The sequence below is a fragment of the Urocitellus parryii genome, chromosome 1, assembly GCF_045843805.1.
Source record: "Urocitellus parryii isolate mUroPar1 chromosome 1, mUroPar1.hap1, whole genome shotgun sequence".
NCBI classification, from domain to species: domain Eukaryota; kingdom Metazoa; phylum Chordata; class Mammalia; order Rodentia; family Sciuridae; genus Urocitellus; species Urocitellus parryii.
Window position 1 is genome coordinate 64,008,481 of NC_135531.1, and position 22,781 is coordinate 64,031,261.

A 22,781-nucleotide genomic window follows, 5' to 3' on the forward strand; every position below is an offset into this window, starting at 1 on the left:
TAGGCCACAATCGTACAGTGACAGAATAAAGACCTGGTTGCCAGGGTCAGGGAATAAATACTAGAAGCCTAAGAAAGGAGAGATGGAGCCCCAGCTCCTGGCCCCCTTTCCCACCCCCTCCCCCCCAGGCTGTCTGAGATGTCACCTTCCACCTAACCATCATCCCTCAGCTTCATTCCACGCTCTCCACCCATTTGCACAGAGGACTGTCACCTGTCCTTGGAATCGCTAAGGTTTTCGGCTTTCCTCGAGCACCAATGGCCAGCTCTGAGAGTTCAACTGAGACATCTAGCCTGTCTCAAGCCAGTGAGCCCACTTCTGCTCTTCATCAACAGATTCGGGACTCTGGGATTACTATTGCTGTATTTGAAATCGGACCACATCCCTCTTCATGCTGGGGCTCCCTCCCTTCCCTAAAACAAGATAGCCGAAAAGTAACAGGACCAGAGGCTGAGCAGAAGTTTGAAAAGTTCCTGAGAGAAATTGGAGATATTCTTAACAGGGTGACGGGCTTTGAGGAGAAGATCACAGAAACAAAGGAACCTTTGGAGGAAACCATTATTTCTGAGAATGTGTTACAGCTTCAAGAAAAAGTCAGAAGATTCAGCAAAACAAATAAAAAGCTACTGAAAAAACTGCTCATTAACTCCGTCCCAGAGAAAAAACGGAATGCCAAGAAACAGGAGGTGGACTGCGAGAACCAGACTACCAAGAACAAGGTCCAAGTTTCTGAAAAGGATTTGGCAAATTGTTCAGGAGAAAAAGGAGTCCTTAATGAAACTCAACCAAGTGACGAAGAAGGAAAGTATGGATTCCCTCATGTTCAAGAAGAAAATATTAAACTTCTGAAAAACATGGAACAGCTACTACAAGAAGCAGAACACTGGAGCAAGCAACATACAGAGCTCCATGGACTAATCCAATCGTATCAGAAATCTCAGACAGACAGAAAAGAAAGCCTTAAAAATAATAAAGCCAGTTTCCAAATGAAACCAAATAATGAGGTGTCCATTAAGAATGAGCTGGAAGAGCAAGTAAGGAAACTGAACAAGGACACCTATTCTCTGCACTTGGTGGCCTCTTTGCTGGACAATGAATGCCAAATCTTACAGAAGAGAGTTGAGCTTCTCAAGAAACTCCATCTGCACCAAGAGGAAACCCCCGTGGAGAAGCTGAATCACATAAACCCGGAACACAGCAAGAAAAAATGGAAGACATCAGAAACAGAACAAGTAGAAATTGATAAGGAGAACACGCAAGAAATGAGGGGCACACTTCAGAAAAAAATCGGAATCTCTAAAAGCCTGGATATTTGTCTTACTAAGAAAGCTCGTAACAATCAGCTCAATAATCATATTGCAAGAGGTCTTATAAGAAAAAAAAGGCCTTGCAGCAGCTTTCGATAGAAAAACAAAGCAGGGGTAAAAAAAAAAAAAAAAAAAAGAAAAAGAAAAAGAAAAAAAGGTGAATCCTCAGAAAACTACCCCTAACCCATTCACTTTCAGGCATGATTGATCATCAAGCCTTGAATAGATCTTCTAGTTCAGTCAAGAAAGATCCATAATAAGAAGATTAACATATCAGTCATGACCTTGGAAGTTATGTTCATCATCAATAAACCACCCTATCAACATCAAGTTCATCATTTTACTTTCACAGTCTGCTTGGGTTTTGTGGTTATAGATAGAGATCCTATGACACTTCAACCAAGAAAGAGAAGTTACAGTACCAGTTAAGATCTAAATAAAAAGCAGAATAAAAAGGAAAGGTTTTTTTTTTTCTTTAATTATTATCTGGGAGAGGAAATGTTCTGGGGGGAGGGTAGAATATATAATGCTTTAATTGTGATGATTTCAAGCTCACTTTGTAAATGTTTCTACTGAAACACATTCATATACTGAAGTGTGGAGTATGTTGGAGTTAAAAAAAAAAAAAGAAAAAAATTCATTAACCACCCATAAGCAAATGGTGTTTCCCCTTACCTGCTGGCTCTACTTTTTCTAAAGTTCCTCTCTCGCTCCTCAACTAGTGAACTGTGGGCATCCTGTGCAGCAGAGACTCTTGGGGAAAGACCCCTCAACTTGTTTAGCAAAATGGAGGTGTTTCTAGATTTTTTTTTTTTCTGGAAAAGTTCCATTTCTCTAGCTGGAAACAAATGGTGTGTGTGTGGGGGTGGGGTACTAATATTTTCTGCTAAGGGAATTGTGGTCTTCTAGTTCCAGAAATGATGGAGCAGATGCACTTCCCCCTTGTTCTTCTAAGTAAGCTAGAAACCCTGGATGTTACATATACATAGACACAAGACCCTGAGAGGTGGAGAAAAGGATGTGGAGTGGCCAGGAACCCTGAGACCCACATTCCCTAAGGAACAACATGGTGCTGAGTGCCTGGGTGCCAAGCTGGATGCTGGAGGAGCCCTTAGAAATGCGAAGGTATGCAGACAAAAAATGTTCCCCATAAAGCCTGTTTTATTTTGCCAAAGATGAGGAAAGGGACAGGCTGGGCAAATAGAAACTTTTTGACCCAAACTGCCCTTATTCAGTCAAATTGCAGGGAAAACATCACAGCTCCACTCCCATCCCTTCACTCTCCCCTTGGCAAAAGTCGAGTGGAGAGCCTAGATATGCTTCCTCTCCAGATGGGAATGAGGCACTCCTCCTCTGTTCTTCTGGAATGGTACAGAGCATGGGCAGAAGTTTCAGGTGGCAAGGCACTCCTTCTGTCCTCCCCCTTCCCCAGTAGAGTGCACTGCCAGTGGAAGCCACATGGGCAGCCTGGGCAGCCGTGATTTCTACCCTTCCCCCTGCAGACACAGACTCAGCAGAGGCTTACTAGACAGATTTACTAAGATCCAGGGTCTCATAACTTAATGCCTAAACATCTAGGATACAATGGAGAGAAATCACTCATTATATCAAGAACCAGGAAAATCTCAACTTGAATCAGAAAAAAAACATTTAACAGTTGCCAACAATGGATTACACGTGTTGGAATTATCCAACAAGGATTTTAGAGCGGTCATCATAAAAGGCTTCAATAAGCAGATACAAACCCTTGAATGGAAAGAAGAAATAAAAGACATGAAGGAGACATAAATGGAAATTGTAGAACTGAAAAATATGCTAAGTAACTAAACTTACTGGATGTGCTCAGCAGAATGTCGATATTAGAGGAACAGTATCATAAAAATTTTGAAGATACAGCCACAGAAATACCTGAACTTAAGAAGATAGGAGGGAAAAGGTATCAAGAATCTGTCATCAGAATCACAAGAAGAAAAGCAGTGTGAGTTGAAACAGTATTCAACAAAATAATAACTAGAAATTTCCTGAATTTAGTGAAAAGCATAACCCTACAGACTCAAGTAGCTTGCCTTACATGTACAAAGCCCTAAGTTTGATCTCCAGCACCACAAAAGAAAAAAAGAGAAGAAACTGAGTGAACTCTAAATAGTATACTCTCAAAAAAAGTTCCACATGTTCATAATAAATTTTTTTTTTTTTTTTTGGTACTGGCGATCGAAGTCAAGGACACTCAACCACTGAGCCATATTCCCAACCCTCTTTTGTATTTTATTTAAAGACAGGTTTTTACTGCGTTGCTTAGCACTTCACTAAGTTGCTGAGGCTAGCTTTGAACTGGAGATCCTCCTGCCTCAGCCTCCCCAGCTGCTGGGATTACAGGCATGCGCCACCATATTCAGATCATCATCAAATTTCTGATCCCTAAAAACAAAAGAAAAATGTTGAAAGCAGCCAGGGAGGAAAGATACATTTGATACAGGGGAACAATAATCCAAATCATAGTAAATTGTTCTTTAGAAACCATGGAGGCCAAAGGAAGTAAGCATCTTTCAAGAACCATATGAAAAGAAATGTTAAGCCAGAATTATTTTACCCCATAAAGACATCCTTCGGGAATGAAGAAGAAATTAATGCGGAAAAACTAAAAGACTCTGTTACCATGTGTGGGAAAAGCCCATTTGGTCACTCCGCTAATCCTCATTTTTTTTCCTCATTTGAGAAATGAGTGATCCTGCAGACTTTGTTCTCCATTTCCAACAGAAATTTCACATGGGAAGTGCTAAATAAATGTGATATATGAATAAATACATAAAAATATAAAAACTAATAAAATGAATAACTACAATATGGCTGAACTAAATAATAGCTTTTCATATGTAAGTTGTTCATATACTTTGCCAGACCAAATTCTGTCAGTATCACTTCTCAATCATATGTTAAATGGATAATTTCAATTAATTGAGGCACTCCTGCTGCTACCATAAACTCACAAAAGAAGTACAATGTTTATAAAGTTTTGGGAGAAACTCAGAAACATTCCCTGCATACCACAGAAAACATAAGGGAATTCATGGGTTTTTTTAATTATTTTTTTTTAGATATTGATGGACCTTTATTTTATTTATTTTTATGTGGTGCTGAGAATCGAACTCAATGCCTGACACATGCTAGGCAAGCACTCTATCACTGAGCCACAATCCTGGCCCAAGGGAGTTCATGGTTTCAATGTTAGTTTGCACACAGTGCCATACCAGAAACAAAATTTTCTCGTGGTGAGAACTCAGTCACCTGAGTTCTCTGAAAGTCATTAGGAAATGGGATCTTTAGCTGGGCAACCATATGCTCATTCCGAGGAAGAACTAATTTCATAAGACTTTGGGGTGTAGGAAAAATATATTTGTTCTTCTACACAATTAGAATTTTCTCAGTAAATTTAATGGATACTTGAGAGATTTTGAACTAAAACCAAGCTCTAGAAGGTAATTACATGTAGTTAGAGAGCACTCAAGAGATTTACATAATTTCCGAGATGTGTGTTTACATCCGTGTTGGGGTAAAGCCTGGGACCTTGGAGACAGGTCTGGGTTGTGGAGTTAAACACACTGTCTTCTCTGCCCTTGGACAATGTATTACTTTTATCTCTTCCTTCTTTCTCCCTTCCTTCCTTCCTTTCTTTTCTGGCCCTGGGAATTGAACCTGGGGCACTCTGCCACTAAGCTACATTCCCAGATCTCTTTATTTTTTTACGTTGAGTTCGAGTCTCACTAAATTCCTGCCCACAAACTTGTGATCCTCCTGCTTCAGCCTCCAGAGTCACTGGGATGACAGACATGTGCCACTGTGTCTGGCTATTTATATGCTTAAGATTTGGATCAAGAACTCAGGATAGTTTCACCTTGCCTTGAGGAGCAGGGAGTTTATTTCTCTTTCCTTTTTGAAGAGGAGGAAGACAGCTGCCTTTCTTCATGTACAAGCCCAGAATCATTCTCTTAGAATTCCTTTTTTCCAGTCCAGGTCCATTTCAGGGTGACATCTGGTTCTCTCCAGGATTAAAAGCTGGGACAAGGGGACCCAGAACAATTATGATTGTGTCATAATAATCTGCCTTTGATCCAATAACCTCATGTATGCATTTAGGACAAAATGAAGATGATTTAAAACAAAAACCTTCTTCACCACAGGTCTTGCTATGATTATAACATAAAGCATAAGAAAGTTTCATACTGAAAGTACTGAAAATACAATCTGAAATTATGTTCTCTACTCCATAAGCCCCTGTTTCTTTCCCATGTGTGGAATGAGCATCTGCATCACTTTACAAATAATCTAGCAGCATTTTAAAAATTTTTTCAGCCCCAAGTAAAAGAGGAGATTTCAAATTAAGCGGTATTGGGGATACTAAAAGGATCATATGTTTCTTTCCATCTGTCTTTCCCTCAAATGGAAATTATCATCCATCCGATCATCCAACCATCTTAATATTGTGTGATTCATTTACATACTCTGCCAGGTATATGGTTCATAGATTATCAGGAATGAAATTATTGCTCAAAATTGGTTTTAATTAGGCTTCATATACAGCGACAACCTCTGCTATTTTACACCCTCTAGATTCTGCATTCGCTTTAATGTTTTATGTGTATCATAAAATTGTTCTCCTACCTCAAGGTCACATTTATATTTTTATTTAATAAAAAAACAATGTAAACGAGAATTTCTAAAAGCAAGGCATTTTAAATTTGGATTTTTTTGGAGGGGGGGCTACTGGGGATTGAACTCAGGGGCACTCAACCACTGAGCCACATCCCCAGCCCTATTTTGTATTTCATTAGGGACAAGGACTCACTGAGTTGCTTAGTACCTCATCCTTGCTGAGACTGGCTTTGAACTCATGATCCTCCTGTCTCAGCCTCCTGAGCTGCTGGGATTACAGGTGTGCGCCACTGTGCTCTGCTAAAGCAAGGCATTTTAAAGGTAATTCAGGTGAGTTGCAGTTGATAATAAACTGTTATGTTGCTGCATCTAATATAAAATTTACTTGGATTAGTATCACAACATTTTATTTCTGGAAGGAACTTTAAGCTATTATTTGTTGACAGTGAAACAAAAGTCACTGTGGGAAATCACTAAAAATCTGGAGCATGTCAATGAAAATCTGGAACAAGAATCAGTATAGACCAACTATCAGTCCTACTTTTTTTTTTTTTAAGGCAGAAGATAATGTTTATTTGTAACTCTTCCTCATAAGCATAGTAGGTTAGTCTCACAGTCTTTAATGCTCTATTTTCTCTTTATTCAAGGGCCAAATTCCAATAAAAATCAAACATTTTGATAAAAATCAAATATTTTAGAAATTTTAGATGTCCATTCATATTATCAGTATTCTCTTGTCCAATAGCAATAGCAAAAGAAAATCCTTTGGGGCTGGGGATGTGGCTCAAGCGGTAGCGTGCTCGCCTGGCATGCGTGTGACCCGGGTTCGATCCTCAGCATCACATACCAACAAAGATGTTGTGCCTGCCGAGAACTAAAAAATAAATATTAAAATCTCTCTCTCTCTCTCTCTCTCTCTCTCTCTCTCTCTCTCTCTCTCTCTCCTCTCTCACTCTCTCTTAAAAAACAAAAAAAGAAAATCCTTTTACGAGGAAGGGAAAATTCATACAAACTTCTTTGTCACATTTTTTCTCAATAACTTCTTTACAATGATGAATTAAAGAGTCCTGATTTTCAAAAAGGATCTCTAAAGTTTTTCCTATCAAGCCTTAGCTGCTCCTCAGATAAAAGAAAAGTTCTTAATAACATTTTAATAAGAACAAGTACCTGATAAGTCTTCTGAAGTCCTGTTGAGTTTTTTGTCTTTCATATTTATTTCTTTGACTTATCTGGAGTTGATACAGATTCATCCTGGTACTAGGTTAATTGTTCCAGGATTCTATTCTAAAATATTATGAATACTTTCAAGTCCTTTTGGCATGTCTATGCTTTCTGAACCTTTTTAGCCTTTCTAATCAGAAAAGTATGAAACATTTTATATTAAAAATAAAGAAGCCTAGCCAGGTGCAGTGGCTGTAATCCCAACTGCTTGGGAGGCTGAGAGAAGAGGATCAGGAGTTTCAAAGCCAGCCTTAGCAATGGTGAGGCGCTAAGCAACTCATTGAGACCCTGTCCCTAAATTAAATACAAAATAGAGCTAGGGATGTGGCTCAGTGATTGAGTGCCCCTGAGTTCAATCCCTGGTACCAAAAACAAAATTTAAAATAAAATAAAGAAAGAAAGAAGCCAGGTACAGTGGCACAAACCTGTAATCCCAGTGACTCTGGAGGCTGAGGCAAGAGGATCACAAGTTTGAGACCAGCCTCAGCAGTTTAGCAAGACCTAAAGCTACTTAAGCAAGATCCTGTCTCAACATAAAAAAAATTTTAAAAAGGAGGCAAGGATTGTTGGGTATGTAGCTCAGTGGTAAGTATCCCTGGGTTCAACCCAGTACCAATAAATGAATATATAAGTAAGTAAAGGTGGCAAGATTAAAAGAAGCTTTGCACAGAAGGGAGGCCACTAGCTCCTGATTTTTCTGGGTCCTAATTTCTTCTTTTATAAGGCAGAGACAGTAACTTTCTTTTGGACCACAATAACAAATCATTCAAGCACAAATTATCCAAAAGCTGAGGTTATTGATAAGTTGAAAGTAAAAATAAAGTTAAAAACTACATAAAGGAGTCAGACATCTTGATCAGAGTGAAATAGAGGAGTAGATTATCATCATCATCATCATCATCACATTATTAATATTATTGTCATTATTATAATGTTCTACAAATCTGGCCAACATAGAACATCATTTCAAAATCCCTCTTACCATAAGCAAAGGCCTCAGGCAAAGATTTATCACTGGAACATCACAGTTGGTTGAATGTTTTCTAACAATTTTTCTTTTCTAACACAGTCTTTCACAGGAAGCCACTAACCTCTAATCCATATTTAATTAAATTTTTTCTCACAGGAAAGCATACATCATTTTGGTTGGCACTAGTTTATTATAAAGCTTCAGTTTATGAGAAGAGGAAGTTCAGATTGTTTTCTAAATCATAGTTTCAATGTGAAATTCTGATCAAACATTTGCAAACCCCTAAAGAATCTCCTTAGTATCTTAAGGGTCTACAGAATTCAGTTTGAAAACGAAAGACCAAGAATACTAGATCCTCGGGCAAAGACACTTATGTGCCATTTCAGTCTCTCAGGCTTCACAGACAAGGCTTGTGTGACATCTAATTGCATAGGGTTTTTTTTTTTTTTAAGTGTATGTGTGTGTGTGTGCACGCGCTTCTGGGATTGAACCCAGGACCCCAAATAACAGGAATTACAGGTGTGCACCCAGGCAATCTGAATTCTCAAATGTGTTGTATAGGTATGTGTGTGATGGACAAGTGCTCTACCCCTGAACTGCGTCCCAGCCCCTTAAGTAGATATTTTTTAGAGTGAAGTATTAGAAGTATAGCACAATACGTTGGAAAGAACTCCAAGTCAGAGCATGTAGACATTTACATTAACATTAACAATTAACATTACAATTAACACTAACAATTAACATTACATTGTTAATTGATGGCATTCTCTATACTACACACTCTTATAAGCATGATACTGTTTGATTTTCTCTCCGAAGAGGTACACTTCTTTTATATATAAAAATTCTAAGGCTTAGAGAGATTAATTCACTCAATGTCACACAACTGGCAAGTGGCAGGGCCAAAAGTCAACACAAATTGTTTAATATTGACACCTATGATCATAAATACTGGTAGATAATTAATTTACATAAAACCTTGTATTGAAAAGCCTCGAGTTAATAAATGATGGAAACAAGCACTGTCTGATGATCCAGGGCCAATCCTGACTAGCAAATGTGACACTTTCACAATTAGGAACCAAAGAATTGCCTAGGTATTTCTATTTCACGCTGTGCATTTAAAGTGGTGAGCTAGTTATTACTGCTCTCTCTCTCTCTCTTTTTGTTTTAATTTTTTTATAATTTTAAATCATTGTTGCTTGACAACTGAGAAGTTTGGGGATTCATACTAAGTTTTATTCAAAAGATGTAACTGCATAGCTAAATTTTTTAAAAATATGGCTTTTTATTCATGCTTTTCAAACAGACTATTAAATATCAATAATTATCAAACTGGACTAAAATTTTAACGAAGAATGTAGGCACATGAAATATTCACATCATTTCTGATATTAATTATTTTTCTCAAAGAAAGCAAATGAATGTGATGATATAGGAGTGTAAACATTCTAATTTTAAAAGGATTTAGTGTCTCACTCTTTTTAAGAATGTTTGGAAATATTAGAAAACTATACTTTGAGTTCTAATCATGGAATTAGAAATATTCAGTTTTTATTCAGTTATTTTCTATTTATAGAATATATAGTGAATACACTCTATTGGCAGGTCTGCAGGAAAATATATATATATAATTGGCTTGACTATAAGTCAATGTAACTTTATGGAAGGCAAAATGATCAATTCATTTTTACCTTGTAACCCAGTATTTTCATTTCTGAGAATTTATGCTACAGATAAATCTATACACATAAGAAGTAAAGCAGCATGAAGTTTTTTTTCACCAAAGATTTTTAAAGAAGAAAAATAATTAAAACAACTCAGCTATTCAATAGCAGAAGATTGCTTGGTTAAATTATGGATCATAAATCCACAGAACAAAAAATAATACTGTACATTGTGGAAAAGAGTGAAAAGAAAAACAGTATGGAGTTTCCTCAGATAAATAAAAACTGAACTGTCATAGGATCCAAAGGAGAATTGAAATAAGTATCTTGAAAAAATTATCTGCACTCCCAAGTACATGTAACATTATCAAAATAGCCAGTAAAAAGGATTCTGGGGTAAATAAAAGGCAGTGTTCCGTCATGAGAAGTTATAGAAAAGGCTTCTCTAGAAGTATCTAAAAATAAAATAACATGGCTGGGTGCAGTGGCACAGGCTTGTCATCCCAGGGTCTTGGCTGAAGCAGGAGGATCCTGAGTTCAAAGCCAGCCTTAGCAATGGCAAATTGCTTAGCGCAATTCACTGAGACCCTGTCTAAATAAAATACAAAATACGGCTGGGGATGTGGCTCATTGGTTAAATGTCCCTGAGTTCAATCCCAGTACCCCTGCTGAACCAGCACAGAGCCCAGGAAGGCCCAGGACTGCCTTGCTGACACCCGAGGAGCCCGCACTGGGTCTGAGCTTTGAACATATCCCAGAACGTCACTCTTCCCCCTCCCCCATCCCCCTACACTGCTGGTGGGACTGCAAACTGGTGCAGCCAATATGGAAAAAAGTATGGAGATTTCTTTGAAAATTGGGAATGAAACCACTGTTTTGCCCAACTATCCCTCTCCTCCATCTCTACCTAAAAGACTTAAAAAGAGCATACTACAGGGACATAGCCATATCAATATTTATAGCAGCACAACTCACAATAGCTAAATTGTGAATCCAACTTTAATGCCCTTAGTGAATGGATAAAGAAAAATGTGTGTATATATATATATATATATATATATATATATATACACACACACACACACACACACACACACATACAGTGGAATATTACTCAGCAATAAAAGAGAATAGAATCATGACATTTGCAGGTAAATGGAGTTGGAGAGTATAATGTTAAGTGAAGTTAGCCAATCCAAAATAAACAAATGCTGAATGTTTTCTCTGGTATAAGGAGGCTTATTCATAGTGGGGTAGGGAGGGGGAGCATAAGAGGAATAGACAAACTCTTGATAGGGCAAAGGGGAGGGAGGAGAAGGGAGGAGGCATGGGGTTAGAAATGATGGTGGGATGAGATGGATATCATTATCCAGAGTACATGTATCAAGACACAAATGGTGTGAATATACTTTGTATACAACCAAAGATATGAAAATTGTGCTGTATATGTGTAATATGAATTACAAAAAATAAATAAAATAAAATACTTGGGAATCAACTTAATGAAAGAAGTGAAAGATCTACACGGTGAAAATTACAGAACCCTGAAGAAAGAAATCAAAGACCTTAGAAGATGGAAAGATCTACCTTGCTCTTGTATAGGCATAATTATTTAATACTGTCAAAATGGCTATACTACCAAAAGCACTATACAGATTTAATGCAATTCCAATCAAAATCCCAATGACATTCCTCATAGAAATAGAAAAAGCAGTCGTGAAATTCATCTGGAAAAATAAGAGACCCAGAATAGCTAAAGCAATCCTTAGCATGAAGAGTGAAGCAGGTGGCATCACTATACCAGACCTCAAACTATATTGCAGAGTAATAGTAACAAAAAACCAGCATGGTATTGGCACCAAAACAGACTGGTAGACCAATAGTACGGAATAGAGGACACAGAGACTAACCCACAAAATTACAATTATCTTATACTAGACAAAGCTGCCAGAAAATGCACTGGAGAAAAGACAGCCTTTTCAATAAATAGTGCTGGAAAAACTGGAAATCCTTATGCAACAAAATGAAATTAAACCCCTACCTCTCACCATGCACAAAACTCAACTCAAAGTGGATCAAGGACATAAGAATTAAACCAGAAACCCTGCATCTAATAGAAGAAAAAGTAGGCCCTAATCTTCATCATGTGGGATTAGGCCTCAACTTCCTTAATAAGACTCCTATGGCACAAGAATTAAAATCAAGAATCAATAAAAAAAAAAAGCTAAAAAGTTTCTTCCCAGCAAAAGAAATAATCAGCAAGGTGAGGAGAGAGCCTACAAATGGGAACAAATTTTTAACCCTCACATATCAGATAGAGCACCAATCTCTAGGGTTTATAAAGAAATAAAAAAGCTAATTACCAAATAACCCAATCAATAGATGGGCCAAAGACCTGAACAGACAGATGATATACAACCAATCAACAAATATATGAAAAAATGTTCTCATCTTTAGCAATTAGAGAAATGCAAATCAAAACCACTCTAAGATTTCATCTCATGCCAGTCAGAATGGCAGCTATTAAGAATACAAAGAACAATAAGTGTAGGTGAGGATGTGGGGGAAAAGGTACACTCTTACATTGCTGGTGGGATTGCAAATCTCCATCTTGGAACCAATCTGGAAAGCAGTATGGAGATTCCTTAGAAAACTGAGAATGGAACCACCATTTGACCCAGCTATCCCTCTCCTCCATCTATACCCAAAGGATTTAAAAAGAGCATACCACAGGGACACAGCCACATCAATGTTTATAGCAGCACAATTCATAATAGCTAAATTGTGGAACCAATCTAGATGTCCTTCAGTAGATGAATAGATAAAGAAAATGTGGTATATGTACACAATGGAATATTACCCAGCATTAAAAGAGAATAAAATCATGGCATTTGCAGGTAAATGGATGAAGTTGGAGAATATAATGCTAAATGAAGTTAGCCAATCCTAAACAAACCAAAGGCCAAATGTTTTCTCTGATATGAGGATGCTGATTCATAAGGCGATGGGCGAGGGAAGCATGGGAGGAATGAAGGAATTTAAAATAGAGCAAAGGGGAGGGAGGGGAAGGAAGGGGGTAAAGGGTAAGAAAGATGGTGGAATGAGAAGGACATCATTACCCTAAGTAATGTATGAAAACACAAGAGACATGAAAAATTGTGGTCTATTCCTGTAATATGAATTGAATTGCATTCTCCTATCATATACAACAGATTAGAATAAATAAAATTTTTAAAAATTAAAGAAAAAGCCCACCTGGGGCTGGGTTTATGGCTCAGTGGCCGAGTGTTCACCTAGCATACATGAGGTACTGAGTTCGATCCTCGGCACCATGTTAAAATAAAATAACGGTTATTGTGTCCATCTACAACTAAAACAAATATCTTTAAAAATATTTTTTAAAAAGTCCATCTGTTTTGTAATGAATATATTTTATAGCCAACGGAAGTCTATGGATAATTTCATAATGGGTTCCATATAAAATTACTTACAACTTCAAAAAGCAATGGCCTAACATTGTTGTGAGATTATTTGAAGGTTAGGTCAGACTGACCCCATTTTGCTCTGATGCCTTGCCCTGTGTGAAATTAGCCCCCCTACCTGCTTGAGAATATCCTCACTCTCTTGCACCCAGACCACAGCTTCTGCAATTTATAGAACAGACGTTAGTCTGCTTCCTGAGCATGTATTGAGAGATGTGGAAAATTTCTGAGAAAAGTTAACCTGTTTTTTTTTTTCCACCTTGTGAAATAAATTCTGTAATTGTATTAGCTTCCTCTGCCCTCTTTTCCCTTTGCAGTCTTTTGGACTTTTAAGCAGCCCCCACGAATGCGCTGGGTCATGGTGGCACAGAACTGTCTGCTTTCTGCTTCTTCGGCCCTGGCCAGAATAAATCCTCTGTCTGTTACTTCAAAAGACCCAGAGTTTCATTTGGAATATTGGAATAGTGCCTTAACAATATGGTAAATGGAATGTCCCCATTTTTGAATGCTAGGAGTCAGAATCTATAAAGAATGTAGAAATTTATTATTGATTATCAATGAATATCAAATGACAGAATCTTTATTCTGTATCACATTTTTTTTTGTTAAGTCAGAGCTAAACTCCATGTAATTTTACTTTGCATTGACATAAGCAATTATATATAATTAACTTCTGATCATCTAATCTAAGGGATGGGGGCATACGTGTTTTTAGAATAGTAGATCATCAAAGAAATCATTTTGTCTTAAAAATGCATGAGATGATTTTGGAGCATGAGGTGGTATTTTTTTCAGTGGAGAATTTTGTGTTTTAGTCAACAATACGTTATAACTTATTTGTCATTTCTTAACATGTTATTGAAAATATATTTGAACTGTCTAGTTCAGGAGCCAGTGCTTTACAGAGAGTCACCAAAATGGCGGCCAATAGTGGGAGGAATTGGCAACAGTGAATACCAGGCAGCAGGGAGAAACCAGTAGGAAATGTTAACTTGTCACAGTAAACTCCACAGGTACAAATCTACATATGTTATCCGTGAAATTAGGCCAGATTCCTCCTGAGGATTTGAAACTATTGAAGACAAATGCCAGCTTTCATGAGTTGAATGTTAAAAAGGAGGAAGGTAGAGCCATCTTTTATTTTCCATTTCAAATGAAACAGATTCTTTCTTCATTTATGATTAATTCCCATTTGATACTCTGGTTTTAGCACTTCCTTGGTGAACACTTTCCTTTCTAGTTTCCTTGACATGGCATGTGAAAATAGTGGACAAAGTTGTGTGTGCATGCTCTTATGTTTGTGTACTCACAAGGCATTAGCATGCTGTTTTGGATTTAAGGCTTGCAGGGATTGGGCTGTACCTCATTATAGTCCTCTTCCTTTCCTAAAAGTAGCAACTTCTCTTGGGGAGGTAAAAAAAAAAAAAAAAAAAAAAAAAAAAAAAAAAACAGCTGCTTTGATTTTGTTTCTCCATTTTCAATAAATTGAAATAGAACTGGAGGTGGTGGTGCATGATGGTAATCCCAGCTACTCTGGAGACCGAGGCAGGAGGGTTGCAATTAGAGGCCAGCCTGGGCAACTTAGTGAGGACTATTTTAAACTTAAAAAAAGTTTGGGGATGTAGCTTAATGGTTGAGTGTCCCTGGGTTCAATTCCCTATAGTACAAACAAGAAGAAGGAGACAGAGAAAAAGAAGAAATGAAAGTACCTGCTCTGTATTGGGTTCATTGTGGTGTTCAAGGGATATTGTAATATGATTAGTTTTAGGTGATAAAAATTAAGTCATTAATTAGATTTTGTTTCTATGGTTCAAGTGTACAAAGAGTGGAGGGAATGATGTTCTATCTCTCTAAGGGCTCAAAGTCTGCCTGAGATGCTGCACAAAGCAGAAGGAGAAATGAGGGAAATGCCCAGGCTTTCCCACATCTCACCCTCTAGTCTCCAGTCATTGCTTCCCCACTGGTTGATTCTAACCAGAATCCAGTTATCAAAAAGCCTAAGAAATGTCTTTTGAGGAAGTATTTTAGTCAGCTTTCCATTACTGTCATTAAATACCTGAGACAATTAGCTTATAAAGAGAAAAGGTTATTTCAGCTTACAGTTTAGGAGGTTTCAGTCCTTGATTGCTTGGTCCTATTGCTTTTGGACTCAAAACACATCATGGCTGCAGCACATGGTAAAAAGAGAGGGCCAGGATGCAGAAAAGAAGAAGAAGAAAGGACTGGGGTCTCAATATCCCCTTCTGAGGGCATGCCCCAATCATAGGAAGACCTCCCACTAGTCTCCACTTTTTAAAGTTTCCACCACTTGTTCATAGTGTACAACCCTTTAACACACGGGCCCTTGGAGGATTAGTAAGAGGTCAATAGCCTATAACCCAGAAGAGAGCAAAAGAAGGGCAGAAAATAGGTCTGAGAACAAATCAACAAGAGAACAACATCATATCAGCCACAGTTATTTTCCAAGGGATTGTTTGCATGGCCTAGGACAGAGTTGGGCGGGAGGTTTATTGCTTTGGCCGTTTTTCCTTTCTGCAGCATCAGTTGCCACCTCTCAGGATTTGTTACAGCGTAAGTCTAAGGTAGTGAGATCCCAGCCTGATTAGACAGGAAGGGGGCTCAGAGGTACCCCATGTTACAGGATCAGTGGTCACGTCCAGAGCAGGAAACTCGGATAGAAAAACACAAAGGCAATTAGTGGCTCATTTAGTTCATGTAGATAAAAATAGATTCTTAATTGGCAACGGATCAAAAATCTAAGAGAAAGAACATTCTGCCATAGACTGGAGATGATGGTGGCTTGCACCAGACGGGGAGAAGCGGATAGATTTTGAGGGTGGAGCCAAGATTTACTGATGGGTCAGTGTAACTATGAGGGGGAATAAAGAGGTCTGAAAGATGCTGACCAAGTTTATTCTGAGTAACTAGAAGAAAGAAGTCATTTATCAGGATGAAGAAATTGTGAGAAGAGAAGGTTTGGGGAATATAATAAGACTTTGGCTTTTGATAAGCCTAATTTAAAACTCCTTGTTTTCAAAGGTTCTCCTCAAATCTGCCATTTTAGCTTATTTGTTACATAATGCAGGAGGCACAGGGATGTTATTAAATGAAAGCCTACACATTTAATCGTGAAACCTCATCTTTCTTACTTCCTTCAATTCTGAGTAAGCCAGCAGCCAAGATTTAACCACTCCTTACTCCTCAACCCTTGCTCTAATCACAAGAGATTGATATGTTACTCTTTGGGGAAATTAGTTCCGAGAAAATTTCTACAGATACCAATAATTAGGGATTCCCCACAGGAATATCTGAGTCCACAATCATCCCAAAGCAATTTCCCACAAGTCCACAAGCTCTGCCCATGTTCACTTCCATTCATACTTTTTAATTGCATCCACTATGTATAAATGGGCAATCAAAAATCACCAGACTCAGCCAAGGCTCAATGCTTGGCCCTGGGAAAGACAGAGCAAGAAGATCATTTCCACTAATCATCTTCAGAACTCAGTCAAAAATTTCTCTGGGCTTGTCTCCAACACCTGGTAAACATTCTTTCAAGACAACTGGGACTTCCGAAGAAGAGTAAAGATAGGAATTCACATAACTGAAGATATTCTCCCAAACTGCCTTTTAGCAGCAATTGATTTTTTTAAAAAAGTCACTAAAATTTGTGCAAATGAATGAAATGTGTATAAAAGATAGAACAAATTAGAGGCACCTTACAGGGGATGTCAAGAATTGTTCTAATGACAGTGATTACACATGCTTTTTGTACCTTTTGTAATTAAACGTAAGCACACGTCTTTCAATCATTCACAGTTTAAGCATTATAATCGATGTTTCACTTACCATTGTGATCCATTCATCACTTAGCATCTATGAATAAATGAACAAAGGAGGTCATTGGAGGTCATAGCTGCCAAAGGCCTATTGTAATAATGAAATAGTGTTTTCAAATTAAGAGCTTCTTTATATTCTACTGTCTCATGTAAACAGTGCCAGGTTTAGTGGGGTTTTGGTAAAAGACAAAAGCTGTAGACGATTAAAGGAAAATTCCCCAGAAACAAGTAATACTGATAGTGTTGATAAAACCCATGTTGAATTTTTCTATCTAATTTATTTAGCCAGTAAAGAAAGGGTGTGATTTCAGGGGGAACACCTAAGGGTGAGAGAAAATAATCTTAGCTCAAAAAACTTAAACTATTCCCATTAAAAATGAAATTGTACAGTGGGTAGGGAGGGAGCTTATGGGAACTCTTTGTGCTCTTTGCTCAAATTTTCTGTAAACCTCTCTGTGCTTTATTCAAATTTTCTGTAAACCTAACACTGCTTTAAAGTATAGTCTATGAATTTCAAAATTATTTAATGAAATTGTCCTTTTGGGATACTTTAAGCTTCATAAGTCTATTGAAATTTTATGGAAAATTGGATTTCCATATGGAAAGAGTATGGAAAATTAACATTACAATTGAAGAGGTCTTGAAATTTAAACAAAGTAGGTCTGGTCTTTAGGGATTTTATTTTTGCTAATTCTTCAATACACAAAACAATTCTAACTTATTTTATTCAATAGAATTCATAATGTATAAATTAGTAATGCCAACCCAATTACAATTTAAATCTATTCATCATTTTCAAGAAAGATTAAAGTTTAGAATATTTTTAAACATGTGTTATTGTAGTATTCAAATCTCGAGAAGGCAATTCTAAATACCTTGTTAAATTTGTTAAACCTTTATCCCTAAATCCAATATTTTGTATGTATTTACAATTACTGCATGGGAAGGATAAGTTTTCTTTAACATTAAAGATTATATAACACAATGGAAAGTATCTCTTTTCTTTTTTTCTTTTTCTTTTTTTAATGTTTTTAGTTGTAGTTGGACACAATACCTTTATTTTATTCATTTATTTTTTAATGTGGTGCCAAGGATCGAACCCAGGGCCTCCCATGTGCGAGGTGAGCGCTTTGCCACTGAGCCAGCCCCAACCCCAGCTTTTTTTTTTTTAGGTATAGGTGGACACAATATCTTTATTTTATTTTTATGTAGTGCTGGGGATGGAACCCAATGCCCCACGAATGTGAGGTGAAAGCTCTCCTTCTGAGCCACAATCCCTGCCCTGGAAGGAAAGGAATCTCTTCTTAAAAGAAGTTTTTTTTTTTTTTTTTTTTTTGTAATTTACCCTAAGATCTATCGATTGCCTATAGATTTACACATAATAAGATGGAAACAGAGGATCATCATGACAGGAGGTAGAAAGAGATCATAAAAGACTGTGTATTTGGTATGTTTTATCATTTAATTTGCCTCCTAGTTTTCTTGCATCAAAAAAACAAACCAAGAGCTAAGGTTGTAGCTCAGTAGTAAAGCATTGCCTAGTACATGTGAAGCATTGGGTTTGATCTTTAACACCACATAAAAATAAATAAAATAAAGGTATTAAAAAATTTGAAAACAGGGTGGATTTCATAACTTTGAGAAATAAAGATGCAAACCTCTTTCTCAAGATAAGCATCGTTCTTTGTGACCTTAAATATGGATAGCAATTTCTAACAAGAGACTCAATGAGGCTGCTGAACAATATAAGATGACCTTCATGAGAGTTTAATGAAAATAAATTGAAATAAAACAAACAAAATCAATTTTTATATGAATCTCTCTTATAATTAATAAAACAGACTAAATAAAACATTAAACTCAATTCAATGTTGGTGATTTTTGCAAGAGTCTATGTAATGTAGCTCAAATATGAAGCCTTCTGGAATCTAATTTGATCCAAGAAAAATACTCAGAATACTTAGGAAGACTAGTGAGTTTTCCCTAGTCTTCCTTAAATGACTCCTCAAGAACTACTGCTTTCAACTAAGCCCTGGATATAAACTCAACAGCATGAAATAAAAATAAACTCTGAAGAGGACCCAGGAATCCTGGTATTCTGGGCAGCTGATGAAGGCAAGAGCCACAGCTTTGGAGGACAGATGGGTCCACTAAGAATGACTTGTAGGACAGATGACCCTCACGACTGCATGGGGGAAGGTCATAGAAAAGGCATCAGTAGATAAAGCCAGAGGATTTTTTTTTTTTAAAGAGAGAGTGAGAGAGAGAGGGGGACAGAGAGAGAGAGAGAATTTTTAATATTTATTTTTTAGTTCTTGGTGGACACAACATCTTTGTTTGTATGTGGTGCTGAGGATCGAACCCGGGCCGCACACATGCCAGGCGAGCGTGCTACCGCTTGAGCCACATCCCCAGTCCCAGAGGATTTTTAAATAATCTTTTAAAGTCGCTTAAAGAGGTAGATATAGATTTCTTCCAATACTGTGTATTGACTCGCTCTGTCAGTGTCCTACACCAGAATACATACTACAATCAATTTTGGTTATGAAAGAAAATTTGAAACAATGGAGGCAAACTTCAATAACATTTCATGTAGAATAAGACTCCAAAAGTTATAACTTGAAAAAATCTGTTTTATTAAGGTGTCTGAGGAATAAAGAATTGTTAAACTCAATTATTTTATCCCTTGTTAATATATCCACATTTTTACCATGGCCCCTTAATAGGAGTGTACTTTTTCATCCCTTAAATTGGGCTTAACCATATGACTGACTTTGGCCAATGACTGTAAGGGAACCCATATGCAAAAACTTGAAATCAGGGCTTGGCCTTTTCCTGTTCTTCTGCCTTTTTAAATTTTTTTATCTTTATTTTACTTATTTCTTTTTATGTGGTGCTGAGGATCAAACCTAGGGCCTTGCACATGCTAAGTGAGCGCTCTACCACTGACCCACAATCCCAGCCCCTCTTCTGCCTTTTGACAGAATAATTACATGCTCCTGTAAAGAAAGCAATATATCTACGGAGCTTACCTGGACCCAATCTATGGCTTGAAGTCAAGCCCAGGTGGGTCCAGCCTAAACCAGCTTGAACCACAACAGACCCAAAAATATGTAAGCAAGAAACAAATGCTTATTGTCCTAAGCCACTGAATTTTGCAGTTGTTTGTTATGAAAAATTTTTATTGCAATACCTGATGAGTATCATATCTATACAGTTTATAAAACAATTTGTTGATATAAAACTTTTCCCATTTCAAACAGTTTTTACCACCTCTGCAAATTTCTTAGGGACAAGACCTTGGTTATGACACTTTAGAGAAATGCTCTGAAGTAGGTTATTAAAATCATTTCCTTTTTATATGGTACAAATAGGCATATAGATTTCCTTATTTATTTATTGGTACTAGGGAATGAATCCAGGGGTGCTTTCCCATTTTTTATTTAAGACTAAGTTGCTGGGGCTGGCCTTGAACTTGTGATCTTCCTGCTTCAGTCTCCTCAGTTGCTGGAATTATAGGTGTGCACCACCATACTCAACTAGATTTTCATTTTTAGAGGAAGTTGGTACGTAGATGGCCATTCACTGTTGAGTGTAGTATCAGGTTATTTGACTTTTTAATTATCTATTGGCATCCTTTTTTATTGGCACATTATTGGAATTTGTTGTTATGTATTTACATGCACAAAATATAACATGACAGTTTGGTCAATTTCTTTCCCCAGTGTCTCTCCTTTTCCTTCCTTCCTCCCTCTCTCTGGTTCCCTTCCTCTGGTCAATCTACTGATCTCCCTATGAGAGATCCCCCCTTTTTTCTCTTTAGATTCTATATATGAGAGAAAACATTCACCCCTTGATTTTTCTGAGAATGATTTACTTAGTTTAACATAATGCTTTCAGGTTCTGTCCATTTTCCTGAAAATGACATTTTTATTTATGGCTGAATAAACTCCATTATGTATATATACCACATTTTCTCTATTCATTCATCTGTTATAGACACTTAGGCTGGTTTTATAATTTGGATATTATGAATTGTCCTGCCATTAACATGGGTATCCATGTACCATGATAGTATGATGACTTTAATTCTTTAGGCTAAATACCAAGGAGTGGTATACCTAGGTCATATGGTGGGTCCATTTCTAGTCTTTTAAGGAACCACCATACTGATTTCCATAGTGGTTGTACTATGTTACAATCCCACCAAGAGTGTAAAAATATTCTTTTTCCCCCAATAATTAGATGATGAATGATGGCAACCATTCTAACTGGAGTGAAAGAAAAATCTCAGTGTAATTTTCATTTGTATTTCCTTGATTGCTAAAGATGTTGGACATTTTTTTTTCATGTATTTGTTGGCCATTTCTATTTCTTCTAATGAGAAGTATCTGTTTAGTTTATTTGGCCATTTATGGATTGGATTTTTTTTAGTGGTAAGTTTTTTGAATTCTTTATATACTCTGAATATTAATTCTGTCATAAGACTACTGTTTTAGTCAGCTTTTTCGCTGCTGTGACTAAAAGACCCAACCAGAACACTTGTAGAGGAGGAAGAGTTTATTTAGGGGTTCACTATTTCAGAAGTCTTAATCCATAGAAGGCCATCTTCATTCCTCAGGGCTCAAGGTGAGGCAGGACATAATGGAGGAAAAGTGTGGCAGAGGAAAGCAGCTTACAAGATGATCAGAAAGCAGAGAGAGATCTCCACTTGCCAGATACAAATATATACCCCATAGCCATGCCCCCAATGAACCATTTCTTCTAGCCACACCCCACCTGTCTCCAATTACAACACAGTGAATCCCATCAAGGATTAATTCACTGATTAGGTTAAGGATATAACCCAATCATTTATCCTCCAAACCTTCTTGCATTGTGTTTACACTTGAGCTTTGGCGGGCCACCTCATATCCAAACCATAACGATTACCTAGTAAAGATTTTCCCCCATTCTGTAGGTTCTCTCTTCATTCTCTTGTTTTATTTTCTGTGCAGAAGCTTTTTAATTTGACACCATCCCATTTACTAATTCTTGGCATTATTTCCTGAGCTTTAGTAGTTCTACTAAGAAAGTTGTTGCCTTAATGTATATGCTATGTTTTCTTCTAAGAGTTCCATAGTTTCTGGCGGAATTCCTAGGTCTTTAATCCACTTTCAGTTGACTTTTGTACAGGATGAGAGATGGGGATCTAATCTCATTCTTCTACATATAGATAATCAGTTTTCCCAGCACCCTTTGTTAAAATGGCTGCCTTTTCTCCATTGTATGTTTTTGGCACCTCTGTCAAGGATCAGATGACTATATCTATGTGAGTTTGTCTGTGTGTTTCATATTTTGTTCCATTGGTCATGGGTCTGTTTTTTTTTTCCTTTTTTTTAAAAAATGGGTCTATTTTAATGCCAGTGCCATGCAGTTTCTGTTACTATAGCTCTGCGGTATAAGTTAAAGTTGAGTTTGTTAGTCGATTTTTTATTCCTGTGAACAAAATACCTGACAAGAATAATTTAGAAGAGAAAAAATTTATTTTAGCTTGATGTTTCAAAGGTTTAGAACATGGTCAGCAGAGTTCATTGATCTGTGCCCAAGGAGAGGCAGAACATGCTAGCAGAGGAGTGCTACTCACCTCATGGTAGCCAGGAAGC

At 37.2% G+C, this 22,781-nt stretch overlaps 1 protein-coding gene across 1 annotated transcript; it reads left to right on the forward strand.

The window, feature by feature from the left end:
* Positions 1-257: 257 nt before the first annotated feature.
* Positions 258-1,406, forward strand: Spz1 (spermatogenic leucine zipper 1). Its single transcript, XM_026415252.2, has one exon. It carries the CDS (start codon positions 258-260, stop codon positions 1,404-1,406), a length of 1,149 nt encoding a protein of 382 aa, XP_026271037.1.
* Positions 1,407-22,781: the final 21,375 nt, after the last annotated feature.

Bases quoted from the DNA above. Each gene is read 5' to 3' on its own strand.
- Spz1 (XM_026415252.2), top strand. From the start codon at position 258: ATGGCCAGCTCTGAGAGTTCAACTGAGACATCTAGCCTGTCTCAAGCC.